Source organism: Aplidium turbinatum, chromosome 9 (genome assembly GCF_918807975.1).
Source record: "Aplidium turbinatum chromosome 9, kaAplTurb1.1, whole genome shotgun sequence".
Lineage (NCBI taxonomy): Eukaryota > Metazoa > Chordata > Ascidiacea > Aplousobranchia > Polyclinidae > Aplidium > Aplidium turbinatum.
In genome coordinates this window covers 21,312,194-21,333,523 of record NC_137480.1, presented here as the reverse complement: position 1 = coordinate 21,333,523, position 21,330 = coordinate 21,312,194, and the positions used below count along the sequence as shown (strand labels likewise).

General features: G+C 37.9%; 2 protein-coding genes across 2 annotated transcripts; one reads left to right on the top strand and one right to left on the bottom strand.

Moving 5' to 3' along the window:
• Window positions 1-388: 388 nt before the first annotated feature.
• LOC145777409 (growth hormone secretagogue receptor type 1-like) lies at window positions 389-8,157 on the top strand. The gene is made up of 8 exons (XM_082588777.1): window positions 389-474; window positions 1,046-1,174; window positions 2,521-2,523; window positions 2,816-2,948; window positions 3,498-3,626; window positions 4,352-4,491; window positions 5,862-6,091; window positions 7,817-8,157. The coding sequence occupies exons 1-8, from the start codon at window positions 389-391 to the stop codon at window positions 8,155-8,157; spliced, it is 1,191 nt and encodes a 396-aa protein (XP_082444903.1).
• A 4,154-nt stretch (window positions 8,158-12,311) lies between these two features.
• LOC145777055 (26S proteasome non-ATPase regulatory subunit 3-like) lies at window positions 12,312-19,800 on the bottom strand. The gene is made up of 10 exons (XM_082588333.1): window positions 19,622-19,800; window positions 19,174-19,376; window positions 18,019-18,135; window positions 17,416-17,564; window positions 17,121-17,311; window positions 15,119-15,222; window positions 14,830-14,944; window positions 13,818-14,041; window positions 13,268-13,423; window positions 12,312-12,874 (listed from the first exon to the last, which is right to left on the bottom strand). Exons 1-10 carry the CDS (start codon window positions 19,770-19,772, stop codon window positions 12,749-12,751), a joined length of 1,536 nt encoding a protein of 511 aa, XP_082444459.1. The 5' UTR covers window positions 19,773-19,800; the 3' UTR covers window positions 12,312-12,748.
• Window positions 19,801-21,330: the final 1,530 nt, after the last annotated feature.

Sequence of the window (21,330 nt, the reverse complement as noted above, 5' to 3'; positions counted from 1 at the left end):
CGTTCTAGCTTAAGTAACATTGAAACCGCCTTGAGACCAGCATTGACAAACATCGAGCGACTTGCTTTGTAGCAGAGAGCAGTCGCACCCATCACATTGAATAAATGTGTTTACTTTTTGTTTGGTTTTGTTTCCAGCAGGCTACAAGTAGTAAAGTGGTGGGCTTCGAGTACGGATAGCTTGTTGTTAGTTTTTGTTTAAATTAAGCCTTTCAATAAATATCACAAACGTATATTTCGCATTGTTTATCCTTTTAACCGTAAAGGGTCGCGGAAAATTTTAGGAGAGTAAAAGGGGTCGCAAGCAAAAAAAGTTTGAGAAGCCCTGAATTCTAGATAATTGAAGCAAAGTCCACAACCGTTTTTAAAGTCTTGAAAGAAGATTTACAATGTCTACAACTATTGGTGTAACTTCCAGACCAGAGGAAATTTTGATGACAGAAATCAGCACTTATTCCAATTGGACCACCCGAGAGTAAGAAAATCACAAGATATTTTTATTACTAAGTTAAACTATAGGCCTACAATAAAGATTCAGCAATTGTGGTCAGCTACTAAAAAGAAAAGCTTGATATTAATTAAGAAAAATACTGTAGCCTATGAGGTTCAACAAAAAAAAAGAAAAATTTTTCAGTACAGTAGATACTTTTAAAGGATGATAAACAAAAACGTTTAAAAAAATAACTATCAACTCATATGCTGTAAGTTTATAACCGAGTGCTGAGAGCTTTCGTACGACGCTAGAGAAAGAGCCAGTCAGACACAGCTCAAGAGCATACGGCTGTGTCTTTGGCACAACTCTTTTTAAAGGCACCTTTGAAGGTAGACATGACAGTCGGAAGCCTGGATACAAGAAAACTTTATTTGGCCGTTGCAGGCAGACAGGTTGTTGAGAAAAAAATTGGGTCTGCTTGGCTACCAATAAAGCTTCGGAGTTTTTGAAACAAAACTTTTAAAAAAAACAGTCATTTCTTAAAAAACAAAAAGCAAACTAACCCTACTCCAAAGAAATAAACGATTAATTGCAAATCTTCGTTACGCTGCAGACCATACGAACGTCCGTTCACGGACACCGCCATAATAGCATCCGCTGTTATATTGCTCACCTTCTTAGTTCTCGGATTGGTAGGCAACATCCTCACCATTGTGGTCATTACCAGAAGTCCCAAACTGAAGTAAGTGCTTGAAGTAGGTGGTTAGACTACATTGGTGTACCTGGTTAGAAACTGTATCACCACAATAGGGTTAAGATGCTGGAAAATCTGATCCTGAAATTTAAGCTTCATTTTCTAATTCCTATTTCTGGATTCATCGGGTTTATGCTTAACTATAGGGTGACCCAAAAAAAATACCACCCATGAAAACATCAATAAAATGCACACTCTTTTTGTATTTCATCCATATTTGGTACACATAAATTTCATGCTTTGCCTGACATGTCTACCCAGTTTCAATGATTTCTGACAAACCATCTTCGTTTTAGTGCCGTTCAAGGATGTGCTCTAAATGTCCACCTTTGCGTTGCAAGCACACCTGGATGCGACGTGCAAAATTGTCAATTACTCTGGCACATTCCTCTCTAGAAATTGTCCTGATTTTGGCACTGATGGGTGTCTTCAGTTCAGGGATAGTCTGGGGATTGTCCTTGTAGACATTATCTTTGAGATAACCCGACAGATAAAAATCTGGGGGGGGGGGTGAGGTCCGGCAAGTGTGAGGCCCATTCAAGATCACACCTCCTACTGATGAGACGATCACCAAAGCGTTCCCGCAGCCATTGCAATGAGTCATTTGAAGTATGGGGAGTTGCTCCATATTGTTGTAACCATTGTTCATCCCTCACAACACCTCTACGTCTACCCAAGGCTGTCCAAAACTTCCTAAGAACGCCTAGATAACGCTCCGTATTGATTGTGACTGAATGTTAGTTCTCGTCTTCAAATCAAAATGGCCCAATTATTCCATGCTTGGAGATTGCAACCAAAGCTGTGCACTTGATGGAATGAAGTGGCCTTTGCAGACAGTCCTCTGGAAGTGTTGTTCCCCAGAAGATGTTGTTTTTTGAGTTAACATATCAGGACAATTTCTTGAGAGGAATGTGCCAGAGTAATTGACAATTTTGCACGTCGCATCCAGGTGTGCTTGCAACGCAAAGGTGGACATTTAGAGCACATCCTTGAACGGCACTAAAACGAAGATGGTTTGTCAGAAATCATTGATGGATGAAATACAAAAAAGAGTGTGCATTTTATTGATGTTTTCATGAGTGGAATTTTTCTGGGTCACCCTGTATTTGGAAACAAATCAAAAGGAAATTTGTCTTTGAATTTAATTTTAAACTCAAACTCTTTCACAGTTTGCTGGTTGTGCAATTGTTTACATTTAAGAGATCTAAACAATGAATTTTAATGTTTTAGTGATTTTATTTTAGTTCGAATCAGAGACGCAAAGTCGCCAAGAAATGCAGATGCACCAGAGTAAAAAATTTCTTCACCAAAAAGCAATAATAAAGCTTTGGTAGAGAGTTTGCTTTGTTGAACCATAGAGAAATAAAACATAGTAACTTTAGCGGGCTTAGCATACTTTATTTCACACAAAATATAACATAATTAAATAAAATAAACTCAAACGTTTTCGACACGTACGTGTGTCCTCATCAGGAATTAAATCTGCAATACATAAAATGAAAAATCGTAAGATAAATAAATAGGCAATAAATAAATAAAAAGCAATAAATAGGCCTCCTAAAAATTATATTTCTATGATCACGAATTACTCCACAAAAACCTTTCAACATGTCCATTTTTTTCTTCTAGAAACATCTTCATGTGCTTCATCGTATCACTCTGCGTATCCGACTTATGGTCGGCCATGATCAGTTGGTTGTTTCTCTATAGAAGAACATGGGGCTTCGATGAATGGGCCCCACTGCCTTCAATTTTTTGTAGGGTAAGATATGCATAAAATAAAAGTTTTAGCAAAACATTGCTTGTTTTAGAGATAGGCCTACTCAATGGCGACGCAGAAGGCCATTGGGCCAGCCTCATCTTTAAAGTTTTTGGATGATTAAATTTTAAACTGACGATATAGTTAGTTCTTTGTTTTGTTAACTTTGTTCACAAATATCCGCCCGTGGTGGCCCCACCATATCGTACGCACATTTCACGTCATCAGCTACTTCTATTAACGCTGGAGGTCGATAAAATGTGACTGAGCAAGAGAAGCGAGCGAGACTATTTTTTACAGAAACTGAGAAAATGTTTTACATGTTTTTCTTTGATTTGAGGTGGAGGACACGTGCCCCCCTGAATCCAGTATTAACCATCTGTTGTAGGATCATTTATTATAAGATTTGACTGCATTAGACTTCTCTCTGCTCTTTCAAAAACTATTTTTGAAATAAAAAAGACAATAGTTTTTATAGAAAACAATAGGGTAAGGTTTATAAACTAACCTTATTTGTTGGTAGACTGGTAACCGGTTTATCTGTTTTTGCAGTTTTATTGGGCGAGTGATTTAATGACTAATTACGTCACTGCCTGGCATATTCTTTCATTCGCAATCATTCGATATCTTTCATGTCAATTTCCGACAACGTTTTCAAAAATTACATTGAAACACGCAAAGGTGAGAAGAAAGTAATAAAATTGTGCTCAGTGTTGCCAGGTGTAGAATTCTGTTTCCAATTTTGGAAAATTTTATTTGAATTAAAAATTTTAAGAGAAACTTGCGATGGAAAAATTTGACAGCTCTAGTAGAGCAAGCACGATGAAACTATTTTGTCAAAATAAAAAAAAATTTGAGGAAAAATTAGATTATTAGAGATCATCATGGTTATTGTGGAAGCACATCATATGATGGCGAGGACCTACTTTTAGAGACACACTTTAGTGAGTAAAGCTGGGTAAATGCTTTTGTTGTCTATGGAAATCTTAAGATTTTGAAAGAAATCAAGCTCTAACCTAAAAGTACAGGATCCAAACATAGGTTATGGAATAAACTCCCACAGGAAATATGCAAACTTTCCATCATCAAAACTTTCAGTGGTAAACTGAACATTTTAACGACCCCAGAAGGAAGGCAGACTGTCATGCCACATGGTCACAGCAGCATTAATCAAACTGGCGATAGTCCCCACTTCTTAAACCCACGGTGAATAGGCCCACCCGGCACCCGCTTACCAAGTTGGTCCGGTCCAGAATTACTGAATGTATAAAAGTGGCATAGAATCGTCTCCCGCTTAATGTGTCCACTCGCTTAATAAGCCCAAAATCGTCCGGTCCCAGGGTGGGCTTAATAAGCGGGAACTAAGACAAAAGACTTTGGGCTAATATATTTTTTATGCCTTTCAGATGTTGATAGCGACGATTTGGATTTTGGCGTTCCTTGTTGGATTTATTCCATTTTTCATCATTTTTGATGCACGATTTATTGACAGAGAAAGTAACCAACCCAACACTAGATGGCCTTCTTGCACAGTTGCTCTTGAATGGTGACGCTCTTAGGATTATGAAGTTAAACTTGTTTTAGACTGTATTGATTTTTTGTTGGCTACAACTACAACCTCTTTCGTTTAGACGCCACTCGCATAAATTTTAATCAGATAATTTTTGTTTAGTTTGGTTTAAATTTGCTTTGCCAATTGAGGTTTGAACACTTTGTGAAACAAAGTTGTTTCATTTTGACTTAAATTGTTGTGTTTTTCTTCTTTATATTTCGAAATCCAGCTGTTTCGTTTTGTTTTGTTGTTTAACAAGATCAAACTCATGGCAACCTTTAAAACACAGAAAACGTGGCAAAAATCAGGCCCATTGATTGTGCTGCGTTGCATCAATCAGGGTTTATAACAGGGACGTGCCCACGGAGGGGTCTCGGGAGAGCAATCGCTTTCATAAAATTTTATTTATACCCCTCCCCCACCAAAAAATTTGGTTTTTATTACTATCATAACGTTTTAATGACATTGTATTACATGTTGAATGACATTTCATGAAAAGTTAGTTGCATTCATTAGCTATATTTTTAAACGAACTCTTTTAAATATTAAAATAAATCCCCCAACATTGCTTTTGCCCCCTGAAATTATCTTTCTAGCTACGTTACTGCTCACTGGTTTCTAAAATATTCTTAAGTAGGCTATTCCAGACGTTTTTTGATCACAAACTGTTTTCTTTTTGTGATAGAACAAGTGTAAACCACGATAGCCAGTAGGCTACTTGAAATGCGGTATAGGGCTAGGCCACATTTAATGCTACAACTTAAAACCTTATTAAGCCTATTCTTTTAAAAAACTTACTTCATTTTACCCACGCTAATGGAAAGTCTATAACATTGACATGCTTATATAAGCATAGCTCGAAATGGGACGTAGGCCTGTGTGAGTTGTATTCATAAACCACATGTCATGAACGCGCTTTGGACTGACATTGCAAGACCAACCTCACTACAAAAGTTTAATCAGAAACTTTTCAAGCGATATCTCGTTTGAAAACACGCTGGAAATGATAGAGTAGGCCTTGCCCAAAGTCGTTTTCATCTCAAGAGAAACAGTTTTTATCTTCATTTAGTGATATGCCTCGGCTATGCAAGATTTTAACCAAAAAATTAATGAAAAACTTAACTCATGCTAAATTTACTCGCTAGTCGATTTCTATTTTTGCAAATGCAAATGTAGGAAGGCCTACATTGATAGATTGTGAGTTTTTTTTATCTTCGGTATGAGAAACCTTCTCTTGAAACTTTGGGCCAAACTGAAGTGTGCTTGAAACTAAGTATGAAGGTCATGTTTCGTTTTTTTTATAGTCTACTAATATACAATGCTGGTACAAAACCTCTAATGTTATTTGTTCTGATGATATACAGGTTGCAGCAGTATATCATTTACCAGAAATTCGCATACCCCATATTGCTTTATACTCCAACTATCGCCATGATTATTGTATCAATTTGCATTTGCGTCTGCGTTTGGAAACGAGCAAAGATGTTACAGTCCACAAAAGACGGAACAAAAAAGCACCGGAAAGAACGTCAGGCCGTTTTACAAATCTTTCTTATCGTGATATCGTATCTGATTGGATACATTCCGTTTACAGGTAGCCTAACCTACATTGAATTCTTAGGCTGCACTTATTAGCCTATGTAGCCTACCCAAAGCCTAGGCTAGACGATAGTTGTTGGTATTTGCCAAATATTTTTTAAGTGGCCTACCGTTATAGATCAATCTATTTTAATAGGCTTTAGTTTATATCCTACAAGCTACAACAATGGTTGCCAATTGATAAATGTAAACAAATAAGTTAAGATTCAAAGAAAATGAAGGGGTGTACCAGCAAACATCTATAGGATTGGCCCATGATACAAGAGAAGGATCCCCAGAGGATACAAACTGATATGAATGAATCAACAAGTGAATAAAAAAATAACAGTTAACCTCTCAAGTACATGTAGCTCCACACAGAGTGAAATTTACATGCCTTTTGACTCTTTTTTATTTCTTTAAAAGTATTATTGACTCAAAAAGAATGTCTAAAAAGACATTACGAAAAGTAACTACGGACAAAGGCCAGTGTTTCGATCTTCCGATCTCTTCAGCGTAGTAAAGTGAAAGTAGAAAGTTGTCTTGAACTTGAAGCGTTGGTTGAGATGATGATTTGAATCTTGAGTGATTGTTGTGAGACAATGAGCCTGGATTTAAGCTTTAACTTTGGACCTCAGCGAAACGTAGTTTTACAGCCTATTAGAAGGTGTGATTTTTTTAAAAGAATTTGTGCTAACAAATGGCAGGAAACTGTTAAAAATAAAAACTACCTAGAAAAAAAACAAGAAAAAAAAAAAGAAAAAAAAGTTCTTTTTTTACACCCCTTCATTTTCTTTGAATTTTAATACTTATATGTGCCGCTAGAATCTAATTTCTTGTATTTTAGATCCATCTCAGATGATTGTTTTGTCCTAGCTCAGTTGCAAATTCTTGTCTTTTTTTCTAGTTTTTATTTTTAACAGTTTCCTGCCATTTCTTAGCACAAATTCTCTTAAAAAAATAAACAAATAAACCTAAAAACCATAGCTTTCTGATTGGTCAATTCTGCCTAACGACAGTAGGTTTGATAAATACGTGTCAGGCAACAGTCCCGTTGGTTTAATACGAACTGAAAATCGAATTATTTCAGCAAACAACGTAATATTTTGCATGTCTTGATAAACCGTTAGAAAGTTAATGATGGAATTGGGATGGAATGATGGAAGATTGTCTTCCATCCCATCGTCAAGATCTTCCATTCCTTTCCATCCTTGACATTTTCCATCTTCCATCCCAAAATCTGTCTTCCATTCCATCCCATTCCCTGAACAGAAGTAGACCAGGTCACTGAGGTTGCTAGAGACAAGTTTCCATTTGCTGAAGTGTTGTCTGCAAATTACTCCAACTATGAGGTGCTGCTAAATGAATAGCTGTAGCCTACTTCTGAAGAGTCACTCAAGCGTATACCCCGGAGTAACAACGTCATAGCTTAAATTTTGGACCTCGAGCCAGAATCTAGAATTAAAGTTTCTGGTTCAGCATTTGGAAATTTGTTAGTGAAGGTACCGGCAGTCACAAGGGCGTGCTATAGCCTATGTTGTCGGACTACAGTTCCCATCCTAAATTTTGCAATTCAGCACTAATTACATTTAATGTTGGCTAAATCTTGAATATTTTTTTCTTAGACCATACAGTTTTATTGGCCTATTTGCTATTCATCAAAAAAGCACCTCCGTTGTCCCACACAAATGGTAAGTTAGGTTTATTGTTATACCAAATCTAACCTCGTCGTGTATTTCAGCTTACGAGTTTTGGGCAGTTCAGCCTCGTCTAAGCACCAGATATAGCAGACAGTTCGATTATTGGTTTGGAATGATCGAGTATTATTTCCTTCGATTTTCGGAATGCCTCAACCCTATTTTCTATAACCTCGGCTCTTCAAAAATGCGTCGACACACAAAGAAGTTTCTAGAAGAGAAGCTGTGCTGCTGCCCAGAAAGCGAGAGTCAGTCAGCCACAAACAACACAAGCGCTGCGACAACTTTCAAGACAAAGATTCAAACGGTTGCTGTTGTTTCAACTGACAACGAATTGGGTGAACAAACACCCATTGATGTTGAAATGGGTAGAGGTGGGCAGTAATAACTAGTTACAAAAGTAACTAGTTACTTTTTGAGTAACTGTAACGGTAACTTCGTTACTATTTTCCAAAAGTAACGAAACGCGGTAACTAGTTCTTATTTTAGCACTTTTTCAACAGTTACAGTTACAATTTGTTTTTTTTTTTTTTTTTTTTTTTTTTTTTTTTGTTACAAGTTTTTTAGTTACAAGTTACTTTTGTATTGAAATTTGTGTTTCTAATTGCCGTCCATTTCTCTGCACATGTTTGTGTCATGCTTTATGCGTGTTTGCTGCGCGTTAAGCAAAATGCATTCTTCTCGCAGCTGTATCGGAGCAGCACAGCCAGCACTGCCCATGCGCGGCGCTCTTGTTTTGTGATCTTATGGAGCAGGATTGCCATATTGGCGAATTCATCGCCAAATTCCAGAAATCTGGCGATTTTTTAAGACGTTTGGCTTCATATTTATGGTTTGGCGATTTGGCTCTTTTTTGGCGCTTTTTGAGAACTGATTTGGCTAAATTAATTGCTTTTGGTGATTGATCAATATGTGACTTTTTATGCAATGTTTAGCAAAAGTGTTTGGCAACACTTGATAGCTCAGTTCATGCTTGTCGTATAGCTGCCAGAGGTGTACAGGAGCCGTAGTTTTGGAGTATTTAGGACCCGGAGTCTCGGTGTTCCGTTCACTGTTCGCAACATTATTACTGGTCACAGCGGTAAACCATAATCTCTTTGTGGGAAAATTGTAACGTAAGATTCCCGAATCCGTTCGTCTGAATGTAATGACCGAAAAAACAAATACTCTTTTGAAACGTCTTTTCAAAAAGTGTATTCCTGTAAAATTAGCCCGCAGCTATCGAAATCGAGATGCAACGCCGTACACCTCTAAAAAACTGTCACTACAGAACAAACTACTTAGATAAAAGACGGAGAATTTGTCCAGCTAGCAAGCACCAAATAAACCAGTTAAATGTGCGACCGACTTCCAACAAACAACTTCGAGAATGAATCAGAAAAATTTGTGATAACTCAAAGGCACGTCAGCAGTTCGTGACGCAATATTTCATGTTTAAACAGGTTTCAACAGGTTTGACACAGGTCTTACGAACGATGGCGCAATTTTGGCTCATGTTTTAGGAATTTCCATGACGTAATATTCAGTAGACTTGAACGGTTTTTATATGACGTTTGACCAGGCGAACAACCGTCTGGAACAATTACATCATTGTTTTCTCGATTCAAAATCGGAAGTCGATGTCTAAGTAACTTCGAGTCATAGCAGGGAAAACAGATTATTTCCTTTGTTTCGAGCATTTGAAGAGAATTCTGAGAATATAGTTTCGGGAGAGAGTTTGCTTTTTTGTATCAAAGACAGGCAAAACACAACAATACCACAGGGTTGAGCATTACAACAATATATTTTACATATTTACAAGTAGTTTGACAGTCAAACGTTTTCATCTTAACTTAAACCCTCATCAGGAATCTGAAAATATGTATTAATTGCAATAAATTTAAACTTTTTGAAAGTAACTATAACTAACTGACTATAGGCTAAGCATCAAGAAACACGCAACGATTACAAGCAATAGTGTGGAAAACAGACAGACGGAAAACAAATTACATTAGGAAAAGGCAACTGCGTAACTAGAAAAGAATTTGCACCACAGGGTGCGTGATACATCTAATAAATGTTGAGGAGAATGGATGCGCCTCCCGCAAATAATTGTTTAAATTTGGATTACAGCGTTTATGTTGAGATTTATGAGTAACTGAAAGTAACTAGTAACTGTAACTAGTAATTGTAACTAGTTACATTTTTGAAATCGGTAACTGTAACGGTAACTCAGTTACTATTTTGGCCAAGTAACTGTAACTCAGTTACCTTTGAAAGTAACTTTGCCCACCTCTGGAAATGGGTAATAGGCTAACGTAGCCTAAACATTTTCTGCTGGTTGCGGTAGGGTGTTGTTTGTACTGCTTATTATTTCCACGGAACATGATTTATCTTCCAGACAAAAACTCAACACAGCTGCTGTATTTTCAATTGACAACGAACAGTAGCGTAGCCAGGAATTTTGAAAGGGGGGTTTTGACAACCAAGCGGCGGGGGTCTGGGGGGCCTCCCCCATAAAATTTTGAAAAATTACTTTGAATTTGGTGCATTCTGAGAGCATTTTCAATAAAAATGTGGGTATGAATATTCCTGTATAATGGTGCTGTCCGGTGGCATAGCAAAAGGATAAGATCATGTTTTCTTCGGCATTTTTTTGGAAATAAAGCTAAGTCTCTATGTTTTCTTGTTGCTAATTCCTGGCTGAGATGTTTGAATGTATGGTATTGGCAAAACTCGCTCTTTTAATGCAGTTTTGTTTAAAATTAGGCAATTTTTTTAGACTGAAAGCATCATTCTCAAGTATAAAGAGACTGAAAGCATCATTCTCAATATCGTGACGTCACACGCGTGCCAAAGGGGGGGTTGTAACCCCAAAAACCCCCCCTTGGCTACACCACTGACAACGAATGATGAAGAACTGAAAGCACATAAAACAAGCAACACAGACATGTGCTTCAAGGCTAAATCTGTGAAATTTTACTTCAATGTAGCAGTAAAAACTTGATGGCTGGAGCAGTGGCGTTACGCAGGGAGGAGACTATTGCTTTTTTTTTAAATTACAATTATAGAGTATTTGAAACTAACAAAGTTGCCAACTTTCTTTGTTCAATATCTATTATAGTAAGTTATTTGTTTTCAATGCAATCTATCCGAAGAATTCAATTTTTTTTATCAACTTATTATAAAAGGTGAAAAAGTACTAGCCTACTGTGCCTGCAGCATCGTTATTATTAATATAATGTACACTCAGTATGGCAACCCTTTCCATGAAGATTAAACGCATAAGCGATTGTTTTCATGCAACTGTAATCTACCCATTTACTTGTCCAGTCTTCGTAATTAGCATCGGCAATTGCCGAAGCCACACGAGCGCTTGTAAGGACCACAAGATTACAAAAAAACTAATTTTTTACACTACACCAGACTGGAATGTTGATTCAATCTTACTATTGCTAGATGTTTTATTTGGCTTAGGCCTACTTCGCCGGCGCTTAGACACGTGCCTGCCCAGCTGGGAGAATTGAATCTTTTATAGGAATATCACCCTATTTGCATTGATTTAACGCCAGTAGACGCCAAATTATTGTAAGTATCTACTCCTTGTTGCGCCTCGCTTTCCGTTATCTCGTCCAGCTGCAGTGCCGGTCTTTGGGATGTGCAAACCGTGCGATCGCACAGGGCCCGCAAATTAGGGAGCCCGCAATTTACTGACAAATGCAGTAATTTTTGTCATTTCCAATGGAAAAATTCAACAAGTCAATTTAATAAAGGAATTAGCAAAAAGAAAACGTAGAGACTCAACGGGTGCAACTTATTTCGTCTCTTGAAAAGACCGAGAAAAAAACAACAGAGCCGAAGTCGCTGATCGGAGTTCCCGCAAACATTTCAAAAGTTCTCTCGATCTTTTCAGGGGACGAAATAGGTCGAAATTCGATTTTGTTAACAGCGGACAAACGTATCCAGTCTGAGCACTTATCTCGGCGGACAAATTAAGTCTCACGGCTGACACACCAGTAGGTTGCATCCAGATTCCAAACTCAACATAGCTTTATTTCCGAAAAATGCCAAAACATGATCTTATCATGTTGCTATGCCACCGGACAGCACTATTTTACAGTAATATTCATACCCAAATTTTTGTTGAACTTGCTCTCAGAATGCACAAAATTTAAAGTAATTTTCAAAATTTTCTGGGGAAGGCTCCCCCAGACCTCCCGTCGCTGGGTGTCGCCTTCAGCGAACACGCCGTCAGGCTTCGTCAACCCAAAATTAACTTAGGTGTACCAGCAAACATCTATAGGATTGGCCCATGATACTAGAGAAGAATCCACAGAGGATACAAACTGATATGAATGAATCAACAAGTGAATAAAAAATAACAGTTAACCTCTCAAGTACATGTATCTCCACACATGGCTACCTGGGAAATCTTTAGCTGGCCATGCTCCACACAAAGTGAAAACTTTGTGTGGAGCTACATGTACTTGAGAGGTTAACTGTTATTTTTTTATTCAGTTTTGATCAGGTCTGCATTGTGTAGTGTCATCAAGCAACTCATCCAACAAAACGCATTGTACTTTTATGCTCAGCAACGCAACAATATCTATCAAGTTTCCAAGCGAACTAAAGTTTCCATACCAAATTGTTCTGCTCTTTTAGAAGCTGATTAAACGCCAAAGAAAGACTCAACATTGCCAATAATGCACATTCTATAAAGCGTAGTTTGCATTCATTGCAGCGACAAAGCGTCGCGCAGTGTAACTACAGGTTTGTGTAAACCGTCCAACAAAAAGAATTGTTGCTGCCGGTAAACACGCCCAACAGTGACATTCTAGGTTAATTAACTTTATGTTTAAACCATGACAGACAATATTGGATTTGAAGCAGGTTACCTCTAAAAAAGTCACGTAAGAACAACGCATCATGTTAACGTTACAACAAGCAAACTATCTGCCAAAGTTCCATGTTTGGAAAAGAATCTTCTAGAAGTCGAATCAAGGAAACTCATCCTCTTCGTCGGCCATCTCCTTCGCAAACTCGAGATCCTGCTGCTCTCTTTCCCGACGTTCTTCCGCGCTCTCTAAGTCCAGATGGTAAGACTTGGCTGGAAACCTCATCGCCTGTCAAAGGTTCGCTTTACTCTCAGCCATTAAAAGCGTCAATTTTTGGCAACTTTGCCGACAAAATATTAGGCGCAAAAGATGTAGAGCCAGCTTAGAAAGAGATTGTTAACACCAAGCAGATGAAAATGTGTGAACACAAAACTTTGTTTGCTGAGTAGTAGATTGTATGGAACTTCTTTTGTCAGTAACCAAAACAAAAAATAAAAACCAGCTATAATAGACGATATACCAATATACTTACGGTAAGGCGGCGAAACCAGGTAACGACTGTTTTAGCAGAAGCACATGGCCTTTATATGAACGGCCGAAAAAACAGATCGTTTCGACAGATGGGTACTAGACTCGACACTTCAACAGAGGTTAATGTAAAAACCAATCACTGTATCTTACCATGACAGAATTTCTATAAGTGTCCAGACAGAATGCGATGCGAGAGTGGAAGGCCTTCTGCGGCTCAAGGGTGCTGTAAATATCGGTGACGTCTTTGGTCTTGACGAATCCATCGTCATGGTTGATTTCCGCTTCAATGACGCCATCTCGGATCGCCTTATCAATAAAATTATGGCGTGAAAAAATAATAAAATATTTTAATAGTATCGTTCATATAGCATTTATGAGACTCCACCCAACAGGCACGATAGAGGCGCCTGGTACATCGTAAACTGGAGTATTATCCCTTTTCACACCAACATAACTGAGCCATTGTTCAATGTCTTGACAAATCTTGTAGCTGTAACAGATGACTTTGCTGCTGATACAAACGAAATAACATGTGCAACTTCCGTGTTCAATCTCAGACAGCAACTCAGTCGTTTTTTACATTGCTTTAACGTTGTTTGAAAGTATGTTTCACATAACTGTTAAACACAGTGTTCGCAACTTCTTACAGCAGAGAGAAGCACCAATAAAAACCACTACAATCGTTGTCTTTTTTGCTTACTTTAGCGATGATAAACTCGGCGTCTTCTGCAGAGTCAAGCTGCAACTTGGACGCAACGTCACGAAGAGAAACGCGGGAATACGCGGTTGATATCCGACGCACGCCAGCCTTGATCACGTTGTGACGCACTCGTAATATCAGCGTGTAGTTGCAGTCGCGTTCAAACGCGCCGGCATATTGCTCCAATGTGTCATTGAAAGCTGCAAGATCGCCAGTGCGCACAGCTGCAACAAATATTATTTTGAATGTCGAGATGCAAAAAGCTTCTTAGGGTGGATTAAGTATGCGGTAGCTTTGTGGCATTTTAAACATGGCATGGAACTGATAGAAGTAATAAATTATGTCATTTAGGGAGTGGCAAAAATGGCGTCAGAATTAATTCGCAATGAAAGTAACTAACAAACACAAGAAAATTTTAACCCTTCAGCACATTTTGTGAAATTACATAATTACAATAATGGTGTGTGTGTCTTCAAGTCGCACTCTATTCACCACGCATGGTATAAGAATCGTTGCTGTTAGCATTTTCGAAAGGCGAGGGTTCTTTACCAAACTAAAAGTTTCAACGCAGCCATGCAGATCCGGACAGCAAATCAATCGTTGTTTGCATACGATTGAGTTACTGTGTGGGGAGGCGCAGATGCCTACTTGGATTGGTGTTACCAAAACCAATTGCCTCAATGCTAAGCGGCAAAAGAGACTGAGATTCAATGCTATTTTCGCATCGTCTTTGATGTCACCCACAAGGTACTGCATATGTCTTCTGATAATAATAATCATGTTTTATTTTACCATACAGACCCAGACAGCTCTAACACGCATACGTTTCTGACACAAAAGCGGCACTCTAAAACTTTTTTATATTAGAGGAGTGTACGTGGGGCTTCGAGGAACAAATGAAGTCGCATGTACGTGAAATTATGGCTTCTTATCGTCGAACCAATGTAAAAGAAGTGGCTCGCTGGCTTAGTTATTTCCAAGAGTGGTAAAGTCAACGGCAAGATCAACTCACCTTGTGTCAAGTAGAAATAAGGCACCAGAGACCTTCGCATGTCCGGCTGTTTGAACTTTGCCCTTTCGGGGATCTCCCCAAGCAACAACTCAACCACAATCGAAAGCTTGCTCACCTGAAAAACCAAAAAAAAAAAATCAAAAACAACTTATGTACGGTAAAGTTTTTTAAGCCATTTGAACACAACAGCACATACGTTTACAAAGTAACAGAAAATTCCTGAAGCAGACACAGCAGCTTTGTCCTGAGCTGATATAATCAATTTCTAGAAGCATGAACAATTACAAACCGTTTGCTTGAACCCCAGAGCAGTTGATTGGGGAGCCTTCCGGAGAGCAGTGACAAGAGTTCTACGAGCCTCGGAGTACTCAAGCTGAACAGCTTTGATGCGACCTGTGTGGTAAATGTAACATCAAATATTGGCCCAATTAAATGTGATTGTTCCCAGATAGCAAAATCGGTCATTTTCTATCAAAACATAATCCAGCATGTGGCTCGGCTCGGTGGCTTAGTGATTAGCAGCACCGGCTTGGTGGTTTAGTGGTTAGTGCGCCCGCCTCTAAATCGGTAGGCATGGGTTCGATACCTTGTCGGAATGTAGGGTCATACCAAAGACTTTTTAAAAATGGTACTGAATCTAATTCCTGCTTAGCACTGAGCAATGGAGTGGATTCTGGTAATAATGTACTCACTACTCAGTTGCGCCTCTATACGGCTGCATTGACACTGTCTGCTTTGTAAAGCGCTGAGGAGCAACGCATTTTGCGTTGGATACAGCGCTACATAAAATATAACATTATTATTGCAGAGAAGTTGCAGTGCATATAGAGGTGTAAAACTACTAGAGCATGGAATGAAAATTGTGGAGCGAAAACTAGAAAAGAGGTTGAGAACATTGGTGAAATTAAATGATATGCAGTTTGGATTTATGCCAGGAAAAGGTACAGTGGATGCTCTGTTTATATTGAGAAGAATGCAGGAGGAATACCGAGAGAAGCAGAGAAAACAATCTATGTGTTTCGTCGACTTAGAAAAGGCATTTGACAGAGTACCAAGGAAAGTGATGGAGTGGGCAATGAGGAAAAGAGGTATACCGGAGGTATTATTGAGAGCTGTAATGTCTATGTATGAGGATGCAAGAACAAAAGTGAGAGTTGGATCAAATTATTCAAACGAGTTTTTTGTGAAGGTCGGTGTACACCAAGGATCAGTTTTGTCACCTCTGATATTTGCTATTGTGGTTGACGTTGTAACTGAAGGAGTGAGGGAGGGCTTATTGAGTGAAATTTTGTATGCAGACGACCTGGTCTTGACAAGTAATAGTATGGAGGGACTGGAGAGAAAGTTTGAGAAATGGAAAGAAGCATTTGAAACCAAGGGTATGAAGGTGAATCTTAAAAAAACAAAAGTGATGGTGAGTGGAGCAGAAGGAACAGTTGTTGAGAGCAAAGTAGATCCCTGTGGAATATGTGGCAAGAGAGTGATGAGAAATTCAATGCAATGCAAGGAATGTGGAAAGTGGGTACATGCAAGATGTGCTAATGTCAAGAGAGCCGCAACAAGATTGGCGAAGTGTTTTGTTTGTGGGAAATGCAGTAAAGGAAGGAATGAAGTGGAAGGCCATGATGATGAGTTCTGCCATGGCATCGAAACAGTGACAGACTTCTGTTATCTGGGTGATCGGATAAATGTGAAGCAGCGGTGACAACAAGGGCAAGATTGGGCTGGGCAAAGTTCAGGGAATGTGGGGAAATGTTGTATGGCAAAAAATTCTCACTAAGGATGAAAGGGAAAGTATATCGGAGCTGTGTGCTGCCTGCAATGCTATATGGTAGCGAGACATGGATATTGAGAGAGAGTAAACTGGCAATCCTGAGAAGAACGGAAAGGTCAATGGTGAGAGCAATGTGTGGGGTGAAAACGAGAAGGGAAAAAAGGACTGAAGAATTGTTGGATATGCTAATGAGAGAGACCATAGACCAACTGGCAAGGGCAAATGGAGTAAGATGGTATGGACATGTGATAAGGAGGGAGGAAGGAAGTTTTCTTAGAAAGGCACTAGATCTAAAGGTGGATGGGAAGAGGAAACGCGGTCGTCCAAGAAGAACGTGGAAACAACAAGTGAAGGATGAATTTAAAAAAGTCGGACTGAAGGAGGAAGATGCAAGGGACAGGGTGAAATGGAGAAAAGGGATTAAAACAATTGCTGCGCGGAAACAATCGGCCACCCCCACTAGTGGGGAACAAACCGACGATGGATTATGATGATGATTATTATTATGTGAACATACCTGTGTAATAGAGATACCTCGCCCAATCATTATTCGATGCCCGTTCTGGAAATGTTGATTTTGCAGATAATTTCTCAGCTTGGTCATACAAATTGTAATGCAAATAATTCCTCAATAAGCAGTTCAGTAGGACTGCTTGCGTATCAATGTCATGAACAAGTACAGCTGTGCGCAATCGTGCATGAAGGAGACTGAAACATAGAACTATAGCTGTTTAAATTGGCTGATGCAGAGATATAAAGCATGCAGATTATAATTTTCCCATAAAAAATTAATTCTTTTGAGCAGCATGTACCTTCGAATACTCTCTAACTGATCGGTGAGCTCATATACCCTGCTGTAGTAGAAGTAGCACTTCGCTGCAAGAGGATCCAATGATCGACGGTTCTCATTGACAAGCATGTTGGCCAGCTTATTGGCGAACGTTAATGCAAGATCGTATGACTAAAAAAAGGTTTTATTACAACAACACAGTACTGGGGCAGTAGCTTTACAATATGATACTGATTAGGTGATAATATTGTATAATAATATAAACATATATCTACGGTATTTAGTGTTTGCTGTCATGCGAGAGCAAGCATTTTGACGCAGTTTCAAAAGATTTGCAAAGCAGTCAAAAAACTGCAAAAAGCCAACATCATACTTTCAGTCACTTCTCTACTACCTTTCTAGTGCAAAACTTTTATAAAAAAAACATTCTTTTGTTCATTTTAAACATTGTAAGATGTTTATGCAACTGCAAGTACAGCACAAATTTGGCTCCTTCCTCAATATCATTTTACCCAATAAATTATAATTATAAACATCTTGCAATTGAAATTATGTAAAAAGTCAATTTTAAAACACTGAAACTGAAGTTGAATCCGACAGGATAACAGCAACAAGCCCTTCTCACCTGAGAATCAATCAAATAGATAAGAATAAGCAAAACAATATAAACTTCAGTTTCTGGAATTCGTGGTACTTTTGCCTGTCGGGAAGATGGTTTCGGTGTATCTGCAGCAGCTTTTCTCTGTAAAATCAATATCAACATAAATTCAGTAATATGCAAAAAATGGGTCAGGCAATTTAACGTATTAGAGAACAACTACATGCCCAGTCAAGCCGGTGCAAGAGAGAAGTCCAATTACGAATCCAAAGGATGCGATGCTTGGAAATTCCATGTTCAAAGAAAATGTATGACAAAGTCCAATTCGAAATTATCGTGTTGCAGATTGCGATTTCAGGTATCTAAGGAAAGCACGGAAATTTTCGAAAGAAAAGGATACAAAAAGCCCAAGAAAAACAAACACTAGAAAAGCTAAAACTGCCACGACCTTCCCTCCATACAATCCATACCCTCCACACAATGTGACTTTTGCCCACGTCTTTTCCATCATAGACTGGCTTCCAAAGCCATATATGACATGACCATCCAAAGCCAAATTCAATTGAATGACGAAACCAATGCTCGGTCACGAGCTGGAGCCGACGACTGTCAGTGACGTATAGCTATGGTTTGTGCCGCCCACGGCGGACCATGATTTTGCACCCCTGAACGCGTGAAGTAGAAACAAGCAAATAGAATTCGAGCCAAATTCATTTCAAAAAAGATTTTTACTATGGTTTTTCGTTTACGTTTAAAAATATTCTGCTGCCACAAGCTTCCGACCAAGGGGGAGACTGCCTACTGGGGGGGCACCCTCCCACTAGCTGCGCCGATGGTTACCGTGAATATAATATGTTCATACAATAACTTTGAAACTTCGAACCCTTCAAGAAAGATCTGACAAATTTCTACCGAAACAAACACCTGCTTATGTTAAGGTATCGCAAGATTTATATTTGACCATGTGGCCGATGTCCTTTTAAAAGGCAAACAAAAAAATGTATCAAAAAAGCAAAAATCATCAAATTTTTTTAAACTAATTAAAAAGTTATGACAATACAACTTTGTGGCTGAAATATTTCCTAAAAAGAGCAATGGGAACTTGTAGCGGCTTTTAATGGGTTAATAACCTTACTGTACTTTCAACACTGTTGTGCTACATACACAATGTAAAAAAAATACCAGACTCAAAGAAGAAAGTATCTCCTGTCTTTTTGCTTCGTCATTTGGTTGGCGTCCATTAAAAAATAACTTGACTAAACGAGCTATCACATCTTTGTTCAACTTCTTTCTTGTACTTGGGAGAACTCTAATCACACGCAATGTGTGCCGATGTTCTTTGATATTCACAGAGCGCTCTATAAGCACCAGTTGCTCTCGAATATCTGTAAATTCATAATTAAGTCTTTACTTAAAAAACTTACCACATTATACAAAGTCAGGTTTAACTTCTACCAATAATATGAACAATCATAAAATGCAGCAAAATGACAAACACACCAACATCTAAGATTCATAGTATGGTACCAAATGATATGTTTTGTGATGTATCTTGTTTGTCACAAACTATTAACGGAGTTTCTTTTCACTCAATCTGTAGCATGCTCAAAGTAAAAATGCTTCTGCCTACCTTCGACTGATAAAGTATCAATTTCTTTCTGTGACTTCGGAGCAGGTTTTGATGTGGTAGGTCCTTCTTCATCTTTCATTTCAACATCTTCATTATCTTTCTCTTCCTTGGAAGTAACTTCCTTTGACTTGGATTTAGGTGCACGTGCCATGTTACAACTAAATATTATATATATATCCAACACACTATGATACAAAAAGTTGATTTAGTAAGATTCTTAAAAAAAGTGTTGGTCTTTAGACTCTTTTACATTTACAGTGTTATGACAAATTACAAAACTCAAACTCAATGTATAGTTTTGTGAAATAATATTCTGACTCTTTGTATAGGTAGATTCCATTAATCTTCCTTTAGATTAGGTATTATACAATTATACATAGGCTGTGCATTTATTCCTTCTACATATTCATTATTCATTGCAGTAATGCAGTTCATTATTTATATAGGCTACTGTAAAACAGTACCACTTTGCCTGGGTGGACAACTTTGTATGACTTATGAAAAGCTTCTATATTTATTCATGAGCATGAGCAAATGAGTTTTTATTAAATTTAAAAAAGTTTGATTTTTTTTTAAAGTTTAATCGTTGGGACTCCTTGTTTCGGGTACAACTTTGCCCACTCCTCATGATCACTCCAGCACACACCAGTAGCTTATTTCTTGCATAAAACTTCTATTAATTTTATATCTAAGGTTGTGAGTTACTTCATCACTGGTCATTCAGTTTAGTTTGCTTTTTATTTCTGAGCATCACTACAAAACACAACCAAAGATGAATTAAAAGTGTATAATTGGGTAGTGGTGGAATTTAATATTTGTTAAATGCACCGTGTGACAATATCAAATTGTATGCGGACCAAATCACAACAAAAGTTTCCAATTCAGTCTATGAGGTCAGATTCTTAAGGCCCTCTGCATTTTGCCCTGTAACAAGTACTCATGGCCTTTGAATGAGGATCACATATTTGTGGAAGTTGATACCATGTCTCACGTTCTTCCACAACCGATCTTTAATTAACAAAACAATATATGTTTTCTGTTTGGTGTAATTGTCACAAACAGTAAAGCATACATCATAATCGTTCTGCACTTTGGTATCCAAAAATTTATTTTTGTAACATCCACTGTTGCTGCTATATCACGGGATGATGTATGATTTGATACTACATAATAGTTGTTCATATTTTATTACTCTATATCGACGGTCGAAAACAAAAAAGTCGTAAGTGCAGTTTTACACTTTGGAGTAAAAGGCAAAAAACCAAAAAATTTTTTTCTTTTTTAAATTTTGTTATTTTGAACATTAATATCTGTAACTATTAAATGAAGCACGTTTCTATACTTTACTGATTGCCACATTTCTTTTTCGATGAAATTTTCAAATAAAAGGAATTAAGAGCAGTTTAATCACTTGTGTTACGTTATGTTAATGTGTTACATACGTCTTTTTTGTTTTCTAATTTTTCATGAATGGTTTGGGATATCTCGTTATACAAGCACGATAGAAACAAGCTGGAAATAGTAGTAGATAGCCCTAAATGTAAAGGTTTTGAAAATACAAAAAAGCGAATTTCTCAAAAATGTCACTTACCACTTTTTTGTTTTCGACCGTCGATATGCTAGGAATTTCGATTCAATAAGCAAGTTGATATCAACAATCAAAATTCAACATATGATCAAAATAGTTTTATGTATTCATGTCTGGAATG

Excerpts from the sequence above, each read along its gene's own strand:
- LOC145777409 (XM_082588777.1), top strand. The coding sequence starts at position 389 with ATGTCTACAACTATTGGTGTAACTTCCAGACCAGAGGAAATTTTGATG. Across the intron at positions 3,627-4,351 it reads TTACATTGAAACACGCAAAG|ATGTTGATAGCGACGATTTG; the intron begins GTGAGAAGAAAG and ends TATGCCTTTCAG. Across the intron at positions 6,092-7,816 it reads TGGATACATTCCGTTTACAG|CTTACGAGTTTTGGGCAGTT; the intron begins GTAGCCTAACCT and ends CGTGTATTTCAG.
- LOC145777055 (XM_082588333.1), bottom strand. The coding sequence starts at position 19,772 with ATGGCACGTGCACCTAAATCCAAGTCAAAGGAAGTTACTTCCAAGGAA. Across the intron at positions 18,136-19,173 it reads TACTTTCTTCTTTGAGTCTG|AGAAAAGCTGCTGCAGATAC; the intron begins GTATTTTTTTTA and ends TTGATTTTACAG. Across the intron at positions 14,042-14,829 it reads TTATTTCTACTTGACACAAG|CTGTGCGCACTGGCGATCTT; the intron begins GTGAGTTGATCT and ends TATTTGTTGCAG.